At 48.9% G+C, this 16,405-nt stretch overlaps 1 protein-coding gene across 7 annotated transcripts; it reads left to right on the forward strand.

The window, feature by feature from the left end:
- Positions 1–1,056: 1,056 nt before the first annotated feature.
- gramd2aa (GRAM domain containing 2Aa) lies at positions 1,057–14,779 on the forward strand. Of its 7 annotated transcripts, none has more exons than XM_057025596.1 (12): positions 1,058–1,297; positions 4,448–4,546; positions 7,596–7,653; positions 8,897–8,969; positions 9,405–9,508; positions 9,887–9,985; positions 10,854–10,925; positions 11,005–11,061; positions 11,502–11,673; positions 13,055–13,148; positions 13,854–13,955; positions 14,073–14,779. In XM_057025596.1, the coding sequence occupies exons 1-12, from the start codon at positions 1,158–1,160 to the stop codon at positions 14,074–14,076; spliced, it is 1,074 nt and encodes a 357-aa protein (XP_056881576.1). In that variant the 5' UTR covers positions 1,058–1,157; the 3' UTR covers positions 14,077–14,779. The 7 variants fall into 7 exon arrangements, with proteins under 7 accessions (XP_056881577.1, XP_056881576.1, XP_056881578.1 ...); XM_057025601.1 differs by lacking the exon at positions 1,058–1,297 and adding an exon at positions 1,335–1,497; XM_057025600.1 differs by lacking the exon at positions 1,058–1,297 and adding an exon at positions 2,120–2,378.
- Positions 14,780–16,405: the final 1,626 nt, after the last annotated feature.

Genomic DNA, 16,405 nt, shown 5'->3' on the forward strand with positions numbered 1-16,405 from the left:
GCCTCTCGCTGCAGCCGTCTCATCGGAGTCGTCGGACAGATGAGAGACGGCGGCTGTCAAGGCCGACCGGCCAATTTTCCCGCTCATTCCATGTCAGATTAGGAGGGTCGGAAGTGTCCGCACAGCCTCTGCTGGCTGCTGTGTGGACCTCTGCAGGGACACGAGGTGTTCTGCTCGCTCCACTCTTATTTATGGCCCCGCGGCTGTAACCATGGTTACTGCACGGTCTTTGGACAGAAGAAACAGAGAGGAAATTGTCCCATGAAGGAAGGAATGTTCGGAGAGGTAAAGGAATGGCTTATCGTGGTGGGAGCCGTGCGACGGGAACGACTTTAATGTTGATCATGTGACTGCTGACGGGAGCAGCCGGGGGAATTCTGGCGCTCCACGGGGCAGATGGACCCCAGCATCCCGGGACAAGCGCACCTATTATCTGTGGAGTCAGTCACATGATGTGAGCCTCAACAGAGGTTCCTGGGGAGGGAACCGGGCTCTCCGGCCTGCCCGTGACCCTGAACAGCACAGGTGATTCACCCACACGATAGAAACAACTGTTAGGACTTGGATCTCCTGCTGGGGACCATGTGACCTAAATCCATCCTGATGTTCCGTCCTCGCCTCACCTGCTTCCCTCCAGGTGTGTTGAGTCGGTACGACATCATCCCTGACCTTTGGCCCGTTAGCGGGCAGGGACGATGTCACGGATGCGACGGTGCTCGGTCCACCTGACCTGGTCTAAGGCTGCGGTGGGCCGTCGTTGCCACGGCTGCAGCGGGCCGACCAGCTGTCGCCGCTCGGGGAGCCCTCCGCCTCGCCACCCGCCCGCTGGGATATTTTTAGCCGCTCTTAATGCTCCAGGAGTGCGAGCGTGCTCCACAGTAGCAGAATGCAACATCGGTGACAGCGGGTGATTATGCCGGAGATGATTTTGTTGCCTCTAAATGTGAAATCTGATTATCCTTCCCACTCTGGGCCATGTGGGGGGGAGGGGGGGGGGGGGGGGGGGGGCTGAGCTGGGAAGGAGGGGTTAAGACAGCGTTGTGCTGAGCCAATGGCTTTTCCACAGAGCAGCTGGCCGACATCGGGGCAGGACGGGAAGAAGGATACCTGGAGGGCGCTCGCTGTAGGACGCTGAGGGAGACTTCCAGGAGGTGTTCATGGGATGCACTATCTACGCTGCCAGCCCTAAGGCTCTGCCCGCCGACGAGGCTCCCGGCCAGGACGGGCCCTACCAGCTCCGCCAGTATCGCCCCCCTCATGGTACCTGCAGTCAGAGGATAGCAGCCAGCAGAGCCAGGTGAGCCAACGCCACGCAGGAAGGGAAGTGGGACAGGGACGGAGATGCGACCAGAACGAGAGGCTCTCCCGGTCTCTGACACCCACTGATGAGCTCTAGAACAGCAGTGTTCTGCCTGTAGGGACACGAACAGCTGGAACATCTGCGGCGGGTCAGGCCACATCTTTGGTGGCACTTTGCTTTAATCCTCCTTTTCTCAGGTATAATTCCTTTGATCTTTTTTTGAAGCTGTAGTTATTCCTGCAGCCTATGCCCACTTAAACACTTTCTTTTATTTTCAAAAATTCAAATGTTGATAATTGCAGCGTGAAACTAATTAAACTCAGACTTCAGTTAAGTCACATCCCACACCTCCCATTATATGACCACAAAACATCCAAACACAAAGTCCTCCTCCATGAATAAATGATAAATACATCACTAACACATGTGTAATGGCAAAGGGGTGTGTATGCAGGTGTGTGTGCAGGTGTGTATGCAGGTGTGTATGCAGGTGTGTATGCAGGGATACTTACAGTATTACTAAAGTCAAAAACCAGCAACCACCAAATACAATTTTTTACAGTGTCCATTTTGTATTTTGAAATCATGCTAATGAAGCATGGTTCTTTTTTTGTCCTGTGTTGTCAGTATAATTCTGAGTTGTTTCCAATCTGGGGTGGAATTATTTATTTTGCAGCAGATTGTTGCACAGATTTAATAGTTTTCTGCTTAATTGATTCTGTGTGTCTCATGTAAATTAGCTGCGTGTGTGTGTGTGTGTGTGTGTGTGTGTGTGTGTGTGTGTGTGTGTGTGTGTGTGAAATGCCACTTTAATCCCTCTGACAGTGTGTAAACAGCCCACACTGGGCGATAGGTGAGTTCAACCCTCCGCTCGCTGAGGAAGCTGCGGCCGCGGCAGCTCCGCTCGCTGCTTTAGCCTCGGCTGCTCCCGACAAGAGCCGCAGATTTCCCGTCGTCTTCCCCCGGTTAGACCGCATGAAATGATCCCGGGGGGGAATGAGGCGCACACCTAAGAGCTTGTGGGGAGATACGAGGCGACATTACAGCGGGGAAAGTCGCTACAACTACTGAGGCGCAGGTAGGAGACGATTAGCAACAAGGTAGCGACAGGGTGAGAGAACTTCCGCTGAGGGTTTTCAAATTAAAGTATATGTAACGGATAGGTTTTGTGAGTTATTTCAAAGATGCTTGTTCTTTGTTGCGTCGCCTTGACTACGAGATCTAATTCATATTACAACCTTTTGCTGTGCAGTGAGCATCATCTGTAGTCAGCAAATGCGTCTTATTTATATCCCGAATGCTTTTATTGTGTAGACTTTCCGCTTTTCTGCACCGTTACCTGCTGTTTTGGACTTAATGTAGTTAGTTGACAGCATGCGGCCGCCAAGGACAACACATTAAAACTCAATATATCAGATATAAACTGGTAATTAGAGTTAAAACATAACTGTTGAGCAAATACTTGGACTGTAATCTTTGCTTACAATAGTCTGTCAATTAAAAATTGACTGTACAGCGTCAGTATTTATTTCTCTACAGACCGTTTATAACATTTCTTTCCTAATCTCAGTAACCTCTTTGGTTTGGGATCTAAACTGTAATTAGAGCTAAAATGGGAGCTCTGGTTTAAAACACACACGCATCCGCCATCAAAGGTTGTTTTTGAGGCGCTTGCACAATGGAGAGGTTTATTCCTGGATTTCCCCTCCAGAGTCTAAAGGCTGACCTGCTTCATGGTACCTGAGTCCCCGCAAAAATAGAGAAAAACTAGAATTTCAGTCATGTACAAATGTGTCGCTTTCCCCTTCATGGGTACATGTGGACATTTTGTTTGTTGGTGTGCTCAATGCTGCTTAAATCATCTGTGTTCTCCATTTACACTTTAAACAGTCGCGGCCGTCCCCACCTGACTTTAATGTGTTGTGGGTCACCTGTGGCTTTAGAATGCTGCTCACCTGATACAGTACCTGTGTTCTTACTGCATCCTACCACCAGGAGGACTTTCATTCATGCTAAGCTTCCCAGCTAATGCTGAACGACTTCAGCCATTTTCATTCTGAGTTTGAGAAACAATGAATATTTGTTTAATTCAAGTGGAGAAAAAAACGTTTAAACTTTAACGCGACCGACACTGTCGGCTTTTAACGACGCTTGAAGCCGTCTCTAGTTTAGCTCGTAGAGCGGGCCGTTCACGAAGGCGTCACCTGGGAGGCCTGAGCTCTATCTATATGATATCTATACGTAACAGCCAGATCTTCATTAGATCCTCAACAGAGGTGTGAGTTAGCGCCGTTGCTCAGCATCAAAAATAGCTTCGGCTAATTTTTACAGAGCGGCCGTTCCTGGGACAGACAGCAAATCCTCGGCAACAATCTCCGTGGCGCGCAGCAGTAATCAGATTACAGTGATTGGATTTCAGGATGTCTTGTGACAGGACAAAATGTTTTCCTGCTGAGGGACAGACGCTCGGGAAGGAGGTGGACGTGTGAGAGGAGGACAGATCTGAAGGCCCCTCATCTGCCTCCTCTCACACTGGCCCCTGGGGGTCAAAGGTTGCACATCAGCATGGTGCCCTGACGACACTGTTCACTCGGAATTATTCAGACTCGCAAATAAACCACGCGTTTATCCAGGGAGTCTCTAACTGTGTGTGTGTGTGTGTGTGTGTGTGTGTGTGTGGACAGAATAGTCACAGCTGTTGGGTAAAGGGTCACCGCTTGTTTTTCAGGCCGAAGCGAACAAGAACGTCCCGTTTGTGCAGAAACGTGGTTAAAATTCAACCTCTGTTTAGGGAGGAAAGTTCCAACAAAGCCCATTCCTCTTATCTCGCCTTATCTTTTCTCTTGAACGCCTCAGAGGGTGACGCAAGGCCCGCTACCAATTAGAGGTTACTTACTGGAAACTACACGTTTCCATCAGCACCTGAAATCACAGGGGACCGTTAACGACCCCCCCCAGGGCGAACGTGACGGAGGCTGATCTGTCAATGACGTCGGCCTCGCAGCTGCACCCTCAACGCCAGGGTCCGGGAACCTTCCGCGAGGCGCCTTTGAAGCAGAGGCCGCGTCCGAAAACAAACAGGGACGCGTGGCCGGGCGCCCAGCAGGGAGGCGCCCGCCGCTCACACAGGTGTGTTTGTGTGTTCAGGGCCAGGAGCATGACCGAGCAGCAGGAGCAGAGCGAGGAGCCGGGCCTGGGCTGCACCCAGGACCTGGACCCCTCCAAGGAGGACGACGGACACTTCAGGCAAATCACACACACACACGCCCACGCACCATCTGCATCCTGTGCACGGTCATGGGTTCCAGCCCCAGGAGATTCATTCTTTCAGCACCTTTTTGGTGCTTTTTTTTTTAGCCGCATTTGATCACAAACAATAGTGAAACTCAAGAGAAATGATCCTCTGATCTGGTTTTTAATCACCAGTATGTGTTTGAACCCACGTCTGATCTGTCTTTTAACCCCACACAAACACACACACACACACCAGCGCTGCACAGAAGGATACGGGTCTTACGTAAGAAAGATTCCTGGCAGGTGAAGCGTAATCCAGGCCCGTCTGACCTTGATGGGATTTTCACTTCAGTCCCGGATGTGTTATTAGACCATGAATGTATATTTCCCCCCCCCCCCCCGACAGCTCAGACCTGTCGTAAGCGCAAACGTGGCTTTTTAAAGCAGTGTCAGGTGGTTTGTGACCACTAGGGGGCAGCAGGCTAGCTGCTGCACCATTAATTAGTTTATTAGTTGTTTATTATTAGTTGTCTCAGTAAAGAAATCTGGGACGAGCAGGTCACCTGTTCACAGGCTCTAATATTAGATATATAATATTACAGCTTTTTGGGGGATATTTTAATCTTTAAATTTATGAATTCCTGTAACTTTCCGAAGCCTTGAGCTTTCCACTGATTTGTACCAGTTCTGATCCACTCAGCTCGGCTCTGACATCAGCTGCTCCTCCTCTGGTTCACTATACCTGGTTGTTATAGCAACCGTCTGGAAAACTGCTAGGGTAAAGGATGAATTTATATAGATGTAGGAGAGCATGAGGAACTTAAACTCGTGGCACTCTCAGCTTAAAGGGTTTAATGTTTACCATTAATTAATATAGAAATATTCTGTGAAATAGAAATTGTACAACCAGTTAAAGCATGTGATCGTCGTCGGTTGTGCACCTTAGCATGCGTGAAGGTGGAAAGGGGGCGTGGCCAACACCAGAATGGCCATTACACCCGTCAAGATGTGGAAAATTAAAGGAAAATATAAGTCAGCAGAGGCTGAGCGCACACGTGTCCCAGCAAACTGCTAATTCAGCTGGATCCAGGCTCCAGGTGCCAGAAGCCCCCAGGGGAAATGGGGCAGCAGAGAGCTGAGTTCACCTGAACTGGTGCTAGCAGCACATTTATAACACCGTCATAAACATTCGCAGCTTTATGGTTTCCTACCGCGTCTCTTAAACAGGCTGCTTTATGCTACATAATCCAGGTTTCCACAGCCCTTGTTGGATTATGTTGAGTTGCTCTCATAATCTGTGGATGCTGCTGCGTCCTCAGGGTTTAGTCACGCTCTGCCTTTTCTGCTCTTTCCTTTTACCTTCATTAAAGCTTTTAGAGGAACTCTGCTCGCTTCTCTCCGTCCCAACTTCTGCTCCTTCCTCTACTATCGACTCCTCTTCTGCACCGGCCACCGATGGGAGGTGTTCGCTTTCTAATTTGGGATCCAATTTAGGGTTCTTTGAGCTTGTAATTAGGTTCAGTATTCAGGCAGGAAGGGCTCTGAGATACCCTGGCGAGGGCACGTGGATCCACACGGCAGAGCCTTTTCCAAAATGACTTCTTTTCTGCGAATCCATCCCAAAATAAAACCTCAACTGATGAAAAGTGCGGCTTTAATTCCCCCCAAATCACCCCAGCGTGACCTGGTTTAAACCCTGACACACCACACTGGGAAACGCCCGTGGTGGTTTTTCCGCTCATGCTGGTCTAGAAGGGCGAGGAGGTGGACCAGAGTACCGGCTGGTCCCCACAGAGCCGCCTGTGTTTTTAATAATCGCTCCTCTCTCTCCACCTGGGAGCACCGAGCCCCCGCGGGTCTTATTTATAGGCACCGAGCAGGAACACACATGCACTATTGTTCACAACATGGTCACGGGATAATGGCGTGGCGTTTGTGGGCGGGGCCCCTCACTTCTCGGTAATGACAAAAAAGGACGTTAAGAACGTGAGGATGCTGTTAGCTAACAGCTTATCCTGCTCATGTTCCAGATATCAGAGAGAAAAAGCTGTTTTCTTAAAACATTGAGACTGAAGTCTCGGAAACAGACCGATCTGCTGGGGGTCAGAGGTCACCCTGTCCGCTTATCTGGACCAGATTTTTGTTATGCTGGCTGTCCTACAGCTGAACAGCCCACAGCGCAGCCCTCTTAGCATAGCACCCCGCTAATAAAGGACAGCGATGGAGGAGAATATGAATTGAGACGTCCCTGCTGAATTAAAATATTCATGAAATATTCATTTGAAATGCTTTTTTTTCAGAATCAATGGAGGAAAACTGCCTAAAATAGCAGAAACGGCAAAAGGACTTTCATTTTGCTCCTCTACGACGCACAGAAATGCTAACTATAAACAGCACGGTCAATGTGCCGCCATCAAGGTTGAGGCAGTTTAGAACTTTTCATCAGAAAAAGACGGAAGCTGGGAGGAAAGAGCGGGAGGCTCGAGAGGCGAAGGTGCTTCCATCTTTATTCCATCGGCAGTTTCAGATGTTTCTCTTTAGGGAGTGATGCTAACATTAGCCGCGTGGCGTTTAAACATTTGGTGGCTCTGTCGTCCAGGCCGGGCCGCTCACTCGCTCAGGATCCGTCAGAAAGAAATCCTCCAGACTTTAGGGATTTGTCGCAGCCCGTCAGATATCTGCCGGTTCTGGCTCACTTTAACCGTGTGTAGGAGGTTAGGGTTAGGGTTAGGGTTAGGCTAACCTGCTCCTGCGCCAGGTGTGTGTGGGGGTGTGTGTGTTCATGTGGTGTGGCGAGTAAAACACCGGCAGGAATAATGTGCTGGCCGCCCGTCAGTGTTTGTGTTCAAACAATGCTGTATTTGTCTTTGATTACGTCTCTTTGGTGGCCTTCGCCCCCCCCCCAGCTCTGCACACTGTTGCTAAACGCGTCACGTGGGGGGTTTGAACCAGTCGGGCCGTCGTGCACGTACAGAACCCGCACACACACGTCACTGAGATGCAAAGATGCTCCTCCATCCGTGCGCTTCAGACGTCTAAAGTGTGTTTTGTGTGTCTGCAGGTTTCAGATGATCGAAGAGCTGTCCTGTGAAGATGTGAAGAAATGTTATCGCGGCTCGGTGAGACCAGTTTAAGATTCTTCTAATCGGTCCCCAAGACTAAACTACTGGCTAGTTAACTAGTTAACTAGTGGCCAGCAGGAACGTCAAAGACTTAGTCAGCGCCAGCGAGCTGGTGATGGAAACACAAACGCTCATTTCTCCAGCTCAAACTGCAGTTTTTGACAGTCCTGCAGGAGGTTCCGGATAGATCCCAGCCCCGGATCCTTCTGTGTGGAGTTTTCATGTCCTCCCTGTTCTGCAGTTTAATCCCACAGTCCCCTGACTGGAGCTGCGAGTGTGTGTCTGTGTGTGTTTGCGTGTGTGTGAAGTGAACGTTGTGTGTCCTGGCGACCTTTCTGGGCTTTATTCTTGCTGTTAGAGAGTCTAGGTCCCTGCTTAGGAATAAGCTTGTTTCATTTACCTAGAAATTGCCCCCGTAATCCTCAGAAGGAATCATAAATCATCCACTAGACGGGATCAATCCGCTCCGTATCCGAGCGATTCCTGAGAACAGGAGCCGCTCCATCGTCAGCTATTATTAGCAAGACAAAAACAGGAGCGGCTCACAAACAACAGAGCAGATACGAGTCAGCAGAAAGAGAGACGAGACGCAGGAAGGGACGGGACGGGACGGGACGGGACGGGACGGGACGGGACAGGAAGGGACGGGACGGGACGGGACGGAGCGGCAGAGGTGCGGTAGAGGCGTCCGAGAGGAGAGGGTGAGGGGACGGATGGGTGTCGAGGGAGGGATGATCTGACAGCTGAAAGGCTGAGCCATGGAGAGTCAGAGGCAGAGAAGGAAAAGACTTCAAGTGAGTGAGTGTGTGTGTGTGTGTGTGTGTGAGTGAGAGAGAGAGACGCAGAATGGGCGCCTTGTATAGCTCAGTGGCTGCAACCTGCTTCTGTGCCTCCATATTAGTGTGTAGGCCTCCGCGTGTCGGTGTGTGTGTGTGTGTGTAGAAGTGCACGTCAAAGCCAGGTGTGTGTTTGCGTGTGGACCCGAGGCGCCCGCCGCCACTGACCAGCGACAGGGGAACAGTGTGTGTCTTGCAGCAGCCTGCTCCAGGCCCTGGATGTGCGAGAGTGTGTGTGTGTGTACGGAGCCAACGTGCTGAGCCTGGTGCAGAGCTTGCGCCCGTTGGGGGAGAGGGCGGCGGCGGCGGCGGGCGGAGCCGGCGCGGCCAGCGGCGCCGGGGCGGTGGAGGCGAGCCGGTCCACCAGGGAGCTGCTCATGACTCTGCCCTGTCCCTCTGCACAGACCGTCAGCAAGTACAACTCCCAGTTCCACAAACTGTTCCAGTGTGTCCCCAAGGACGAGCTCCTCATGAAAGGTGAGACAGGAAGGACGTCTCCCACGTCTCCGTCCGCTTCCAGTTTTGAAGGCAAACGTTGAGGGTTTACGTTATCCTTCATAACTTTGAGTTAACAAAATTCTGTTTTTTTTAGCACTGACACTAAAAATCTTCACTTTGACCTCAGAAATAGGAGGAAACAGAAAAATCTGACAGATATTAAATAAGCCGGACCTTAACTCTGCTGTGCTGTGCAGATTATGGGCTGCGTTTTCAATGATGAAAAGGTCACATTAAGGTCACGTTACGTCGACCCCGGCGCTGTTTACAGCTGAGATTTTCCTCTTCAAACTGTGTAGATCCGACACCAACCAGCAGCCGGTGAATCTGAACGGAGCAAAACGGCAGGAAGGGTTTTAGGAAGTGGTACCAGTTCTTGATCCTCAAAGGTTCTCGTGTCTCTTCTGTTCTCAGTGTACTCCTGTGCTCTCCTCAGAGACATCCTTCTGCAAGGCCGCCTCTACATTTCCAGGAACTGGTTGTGTTTCTATGCCAACCTCTTCGGCAAAGACATCAAGGTAGGGATGGCTGACGGCCGCCGATGAGTGGAGTTCCTCGGAAAAGTGATCCGGAGAGGAAAGTCGTGCTTTTACTGTCCCGGCATTCACGTTCGTGGAGAAAACAGTCCCGGAAGAGGTGGAGCTCCACGTTTAGCCGTCAAGGCTTCTGGGATTTTCCCTTTGATGCTGCTCTTTGTTCTTTTTACCTCGTTTCCCAAATGTCTTCTGACACCTGAGTGACAATAAGCTACTTATTCCGACCACGTTCCTGGAAATTCTGACTGACACTGGGAACATTTTCCCTTGCGCCGTGGCTCCTTCCCTGCCGCTGATATTGCGCCGCCATCGTCATGGCAACGGTTTCATTCTTACAGGAACTGTCCCCCTGTCATCTAGGTGGCCATCCCTGTCGTTTCTGTCAGGCTGGTGAAGAAGCACAAGACAGCCGGCCTGGTGCCCAACGGCTTGGCTATCACCACAGACACGGGCCAGAAGGTAAACACGTCCATCAGCTGCACTGCGAGTCAAACGTTCACTCTGATTAGCGCTGCGCGGTGGCGTAATGGAAAAAAAACAAAACGCCGCGCTATAGATAGAAGCAGAGTGGAGTCCCAGGCTGGTTTTCCACCACAACAACGAGAAGGCCTTCTGTTGTCAGTCGTTAGCAAAAACAAGGTTCTTTTTAGGCTCCGCTGCTAGTGCTAGCATGCTTTCTGCCTCCCTGTTGCCTGTGGCGGTAGCCTCAGTGGCTCCACTGCGGTTCCACGTGCTCCAAAGCTTGCTAAGCGGCTTGTTATGCAGCGAGGAGCACATGGAAGGCGCTCATTGTCTCAAAGTTAATGAATCATGTTGGGAAAGGAAGCACAGAGCCTGTGCGCTCCTAGGATCGGTGTATTCAGGTCAGAGAGATATTGAGGTTAGCTTTCACCGACCTGTCACTCAGCAAATATCCCCTTTGTGCTGGGATTAAAGCCCTCAAGCGTAATTTGCGGAAATGACATCCCTAAAATAAGTGGCCGCCCACTTCTCTGCATGCCGGAGCGGATGAAACCAGTGTGGGATTAATGTAGCGCGATCTACTGGAGCTATTTGATTGATTAAAGAGACCACGGTCCTGAAACAGCAGCGCGCGATGACAAAGGTTAACCACCGTGGATTGGTTGACTGTTTTTGGTCTGATGGATCCAGTAAAGAAGAACCAGTGCAGATTAGAACCCTTGATCAGAACCTCACCACGAGTTAGGGAGGACAGCTCCAATTAGAGGCATGGGGCAGCGTGGGGGCGGGGCTACCTTTGAACCCCAGTGGTGAAACAGATTATATCAATGCTATTTTAAGCTCCTTGTTTCTCTCTCTTCCTCAGTATGTCTTTGTGTCCCTGCTATCGAGAGACAGTGTCTACGACATCCTGCGCAGGATCTGCACACACCTTCAGGTCAGAGGTCACGCGCCTCCGTCTCCATTCAGCCTTTAATCAGGCCGCTGAAAGCAGCTGATGTGGTCTTCCTCTGCAGGTCAACGGGAAAAGTCTGAGCTTGAAGCAGTTCATGGAGGAGCCGACCTTGTCTTTGGTCAGTGGCAGCGTTTTATTGGAAAAGATCAAAGCAGAGTCTTAATTTCAGATGATCCGCAGGAACAGAGAGGTGATATCGGCGTTGTTCTTTACCAGAAGGCTGACTTCACACAGTCGATCTTTCTTTTGCCTTTAACTTTGCCCGAACTGGCAAGATTGTATCAGAGAGTGTGTGTTTGACCTCCAGCCACTCTGGCACAGGCCTGCCTTTATATTAAAGGACAGTTAGCTCCTTTGTGCACGAGCATCCTGGAGCTCACTTTGATCTTGGCTGAATTCACTAAAGGGGCGGGGCTTAGGGTTTCTGCCCACCGTTGGTGGACGACATTTAGGAACAACTGGTCATGTTTCGGTGCTTCAACACAGTGGCCACTGGATAAAGAGCACGTTTTTATTTCTTTAGCTTGATGCATTGGCTTTGTTCTTTCCTCTTCACAGGACGAATTCCCGGCTTCAGACGAGTTGGTCGACGAGTTTCCATCAGTGTTGAAGTGGAGAAGCAAACCCGCGGTGGTGTCCATGTCCGCCTCGCTTCCTGACCTGCTGGGGAACTCCAGTAGCAATCTGAGCTCCGCAGACAAGCCGGTGAAACCAGAGCAGTTACTGGAAGGTGATAAAACACTCCGGACCACAACGGCGTGCTCCTGGGGACAGAGTCCAAGGCTGCCGTTAAAGCCACAGGCTGAGATTCTGATCCAGAACGAGCAGGAAATGCGATGAATTCCATCTGCTCTCTGTCGTAGGGGGCAGCTGTTTGCATCAAAGTCAGTATGAAAGTGAAAAGTGATGACCAAAAACATTAATAACACGTGAAGAGAGCGAGAAAAGAATGTTTTTTAGCTGCGCCCATCGGCTGTAAAGTGAGTCGTAACTTTAAAAACCTTCATAAAACCTCCAAAGTCTAAAACGAGAGCAGCCAAACGGATCTCAACATCGGCTTTTGAGCCCGACCTTTTAGAAATGAAAGCGTAATAAGAGGAAAATCCAACTCTGAGTCATTTTAATGTCACTTTTCTCCATAATGTGACAGAAACGAGCTACACGAGCACTATTATCAGCTCTAACTTCTACTCGCGATTGCAAATTCTGGAACATTCATCCCAGTCAGACAATCTGGTGGGTGCCGGCGTTACATCATCGGTAATCTCCAGAGATGTGTGCAGGCTAAATGGAGGGTGGCCAAGAAGAGAAGAGTATTATTGATGAATGATCACAGTGATCGTCATTAGGCGTGCCTGCAGGCAATGTTTGCTTTTGGATGGCAAGGGTGCTGTTACGCAACCACACATTAAGACCCAAATGGAGATTAAGACACGTGGGCGCTTGTATTAAAAAAAATAATAAAGCTGTTGCTGGGTGCAGATTAAATCCAGATTATTAGAAACGATGCATTTGGACACTGACCTGCAATAATGTCTCCGTCTGGTCCGGCTCAGACATTTAATCAGCCACCAGCTTTTGTGCAGGAGATCGCCGGCTCAGTGCTCGCCGCCGTGCACGTAGAGCACCGGCAAACATGCGGGCAGCTATTGTGTAACAGAGATGAACAGGGAACAAAGAGACCGTGAAGGCAACGATGCTGGCTGTACTGGCGTTGCGTACTACCTGCAGCACCGCGAAATATGGATACAAACGGGAATATATGAAGTCAGTGACTACACGTGAGGTCTGCATCGAGACATTTCATTGCAGATAAGAGTTTTAGAGCTTATATTATAAATATAATCAACGTTACATCGTTAGTCATTTTGCGCATCGTGTTGGCGCAGACTTCTTTCCCACCACTAGATGTCGCTAAAGCCAATACACCGATCAGCGCGGAACACAGTAGTTTTACAGTTTTTATTTTAGAGCTGTAAACTTCCAAATGCTGCGTGACTTCAGATAAACAGGTGTGAGAGTGTCCTTAAATGTGTGTGTGTGTGTGTGTGTGTGTGTGTGTGTGTGTGTGTGTGTGTGTGTGTGCGTGCGTGTGTGTGCGCGTGTTACAGAAAGAGATCTGCAAACAGACAGAGGTCTTTTATCAGAGCCTGTGGCAGAGCTGGGCCAGATGGAGTACCAGCTGCTCAGGTTCTTCACCCTGCTGTGAGTGTACACACACACACACACACACACGTACACACACACACACATATACACGCGTACATTGAGCATTAAAAACATGTCGTAAATGGTGTCGTATTCAAGGTGGTGCAGCTATCACGGGAGATCTGAACCGTTAAAACGCCTTTTTCTCTGTATTTTCTTCAAAAGAAGATGCCTCCCCTGAGAGTTAATTACCAGGACTCCCTTTAATGCTGCCAATGATCTGCCTAAGCGAGTGTCACCCTCAGGTGCAGCAGAGCAACTCAGTGACCATGGAGACTGTCCTTCACCCACAGAGCACTGAGCTTGTCCCCACAGCCGTCCTTGACAGGGCAATCAGCCCTTATCTGTTCCTGGAGGGTTTCGCTGTTGCCAACAGGACACTGAGATACTGCAGAGCAAAGATTAATCCATGGAAATTAAGAAGGCAGCTATGATTAAAACTCAATATCCTAAAGAAAAAAGAAGGGGAAAAAAACATTTAATCTAAGTAGAATAACAATGCGATTGATGTTGTTTAAAATATGTTTGTTTTAGGATTCAGCAGCAGTAGAAAATTTAAATCGTAATTGTCGCTTTAAGTCACGTGGTGCTCTGTTGGCATGTCGACGGAAAGGCGCTTGGCGCCCTCTGGTGTTCACTTGGTGGTACAACAACCCGCCTGACTTTTAATTGGCCTGCAATCCTTCTCCTTTGTTGTTTTAGCATTATTCTCCTCATCTTGTCGTCATGCTACTTGGCCTTCCGGGTGTGCAGTTTGGAGCAGCAGCTGTCCTTCCTCAATCCCAATCTGCCTCTGAGAGAGAGGTGAGATGTCAGATAGTTACACCGGTAGCACTATCACATAAAAACGGACTTGTTTTCATTCAGAGTTCAGCATTTGTCAAGTCCTGTGACTAACACGGTGGTCTACGCTTCCTCCAGGTAACCCCCGCTCCCTGCAGTGACCCCTGATTGCCTGGTTACTTCTCTCACCATTAAGACCAGTTCCCGGGACCAGCAGCAAACAGCCCACGTCCAGGCCTCTCCGCAGGAAGATTACCTGCTGTCTGATCACTTCCAGACTATGCAAACGGACTGTTTATTCCTGAGGTTAAATCTGTGTTTTACCGTAGATTACAGCGTACTACGCCGCCTCTCGCAGGCATCCCTTTGACCCCGTGACCCCAGGATGGATGGAGGTGGAAGATGGAGGTGATTCCATGAAAGACTTACTTGAAGGGACTGACGCTGAGGAAGCTTCTGGGTCGTCGCGACTCATGAACATTAATTAGCGAACTGAACCAAACGTTTCAGGAGACTCACGTGCACTTTTTCATAACCGTCGGCGTCATTTCAAACATATGCAACAATGAAGAGTTTGTGTTTTGATTGATAGTTGGTACTCCTGTCACTTTTAAAGGTATTTGTAGAAGGAATGAAGGAAGGTAGATTCCGAGGGTTTTTTTTCCCCCCTTTAAACATTTCAAAAGTCACCAAAAACTTAACGAATTAAGTTTTCATGTTGTCTTATTATTGTCTGAAGATATTTTACAGAGTAATATTATTGTATGGAGATTGTAGTGTTGATTGAAAAGGCGTGTCTGAGGATCATGTGAACTGTTTATGAATTAAACGGGCAATGAAGTAGAGATTAGCATCATGTCTTGTTTTTTGGTGGCTTCTGATTTTACTGTTGCGTGCTCAGACCAGATTGCCCAGGGTTGGTGGCTGTAATTCTGGCACGACGTGCTGGGTCACAGGGTGAAACCTGGACTTCATTAGTACAGAAAGTGTGGAGAACCTCTTTATCCCAGGCAGAATCTAAGGCTGGAACGCAGCATTGCCAAGACCTGAGCTCGGGATTTGTTTTCCCTGCACCTGTTTCCGTTTGATAGCTTCACAGTCTTTCACTGTTTGAGATGGATATTTTATAACGGTAAAAATTTATATTTAGAGGGGGAAAATTACAGCAAAAAATAATATGAAGGGGAAAAAAACCTAGGGAATATCAGCTAAATTATATATATACGTAAATAAATTAACTGATCGATTGAGAGATGCCATAAATACATACATTTCAAAAGCCCTTGGTCAAGATCGGAATATACCCAATTATGAGGTATTAATGAATCAACACATCAAAGTAAATCGGAACAAGTTTCTGTAACAACGCTGACATCTACTGAACACTCCGTGTAGACACAAAGTTGAACAAATGATTAATTCTATTATAGTAATCACATGGATTTATCTCAAGTTTTGCCCTGGAAGAGCCATGGTACCATGACAACCACGGTGATTGAAAGCTGTCACGTTTCCGGTAGCGATAAAGAGGGCGTGGCCAGAGGTGAACACGTCTGGGTGAACGTTCGCTTCCTGTTTCGACCTGGAAAAAAGGGCTGTTTGTTTGAGGGTTTAAAAGAACAACTACAGTGATTTCACGTTTATGTTGGTAATTTAAACTCTTTTAAAATCAGAACACTGATGTAAACGTTGCTGGAAGCCCACCTAGATGTTGTCACCTAGATTTTTCTCTCCAGGAAACAGTTTGCAAAATCAGTTCCTCATTCACATGATTGATTTGACTTAATTTGAACTACATAAACCTGTCAGGTCAACTGGATGAAACTTGTCTGTGCCACCACCTGGAGGTGGACTCAATTTTAGCTGCAGGGCTGCTCAAAGCAGATGGTCAGACAGGATGCAGCCATATCCAGGCCTCTCGGGACCCAAACTGCCCCTGCTGGAATTCTGTCCATGTCACCTTTGACCTCTGCAGTGTGAAGGAGAATGCAGGAATTCTGGTCTGGTTACCACACGGTGTCATCGTTGGGGCTGCATTACTGGAGATTCCCCAACCTTGGACGTGCATTAAATGTGCGCACGTCTGCATAGGAGGACAAGCGGAGGATCTTGGGGTAAATTTATGGTGTGGAGGATGTTGTGTTTTCACCACAATGCACTGTGTTAATGATTCCTCTCAAGCCAGGGGATTTTTCTAAGGCAAATTTCTGGAAATTGTGTAATCACAAACCCCACCAACAACTATTTAAAAACACATTAAAATGAGTTCTTATTTCCAAGAAACCAGCACAGAGGAGGAGGGATGATTTGTGTGCCCAACTATGTCTGGGCAAGACATTCACACCGTGGACAACTGAGCCTCTCTGGGAGTAAGTAGCTGAGGAAGAATGCGATTCTCCATTATAATGCAGGAAATGATTGAGGCTCCACCCCATCCCTCCCCTGGCCTCTCACAGGAGCCTTCTCCCCTA

Source organism: Takifugu flavidus, chromosome 2 (assembly GCF_003711565.1).
Source record: "Takifugu flavidus isolate HTHZ2018 chromosome 2, ASM371156v2, whole genome shotgun sequence".
Classification (NCBI taxonomy): Eukaryota; Metazoa; Chordata; class Actinopteri; order Tetraodontiformes; family Tetraodontidae; genus Takifugu; species Takifugu flavidus.

What these genes read in the sequence shown, in the direction of transcription:
- gramd2aa (XM_057025595.1), top strand. Translation starts at nt 7,351, where the DNA reads ATGTGCTGGCCGCCCGTCAGTGTTTGTGTTCAAACAATGCTGTATTTG. An exon ending in AGGAGCCGACCTTGTCTTTG is followed by an intron (nt 11,062 to 11,501) that starts GTCAGTGGCAGC and finishes TCCTCTTCACAG; the next exon opens with GACGAATTCCCGGCTTCAGA. An exon ending in ACCAGAGCAGTTACTGGAAG is followed by an intron (nt 11,674 to 13,054) that starts GTGATAAAACAC and finishes CGCGTGTTACAG; the next exon opens with AAAGAGATCTGCAAACAGAC.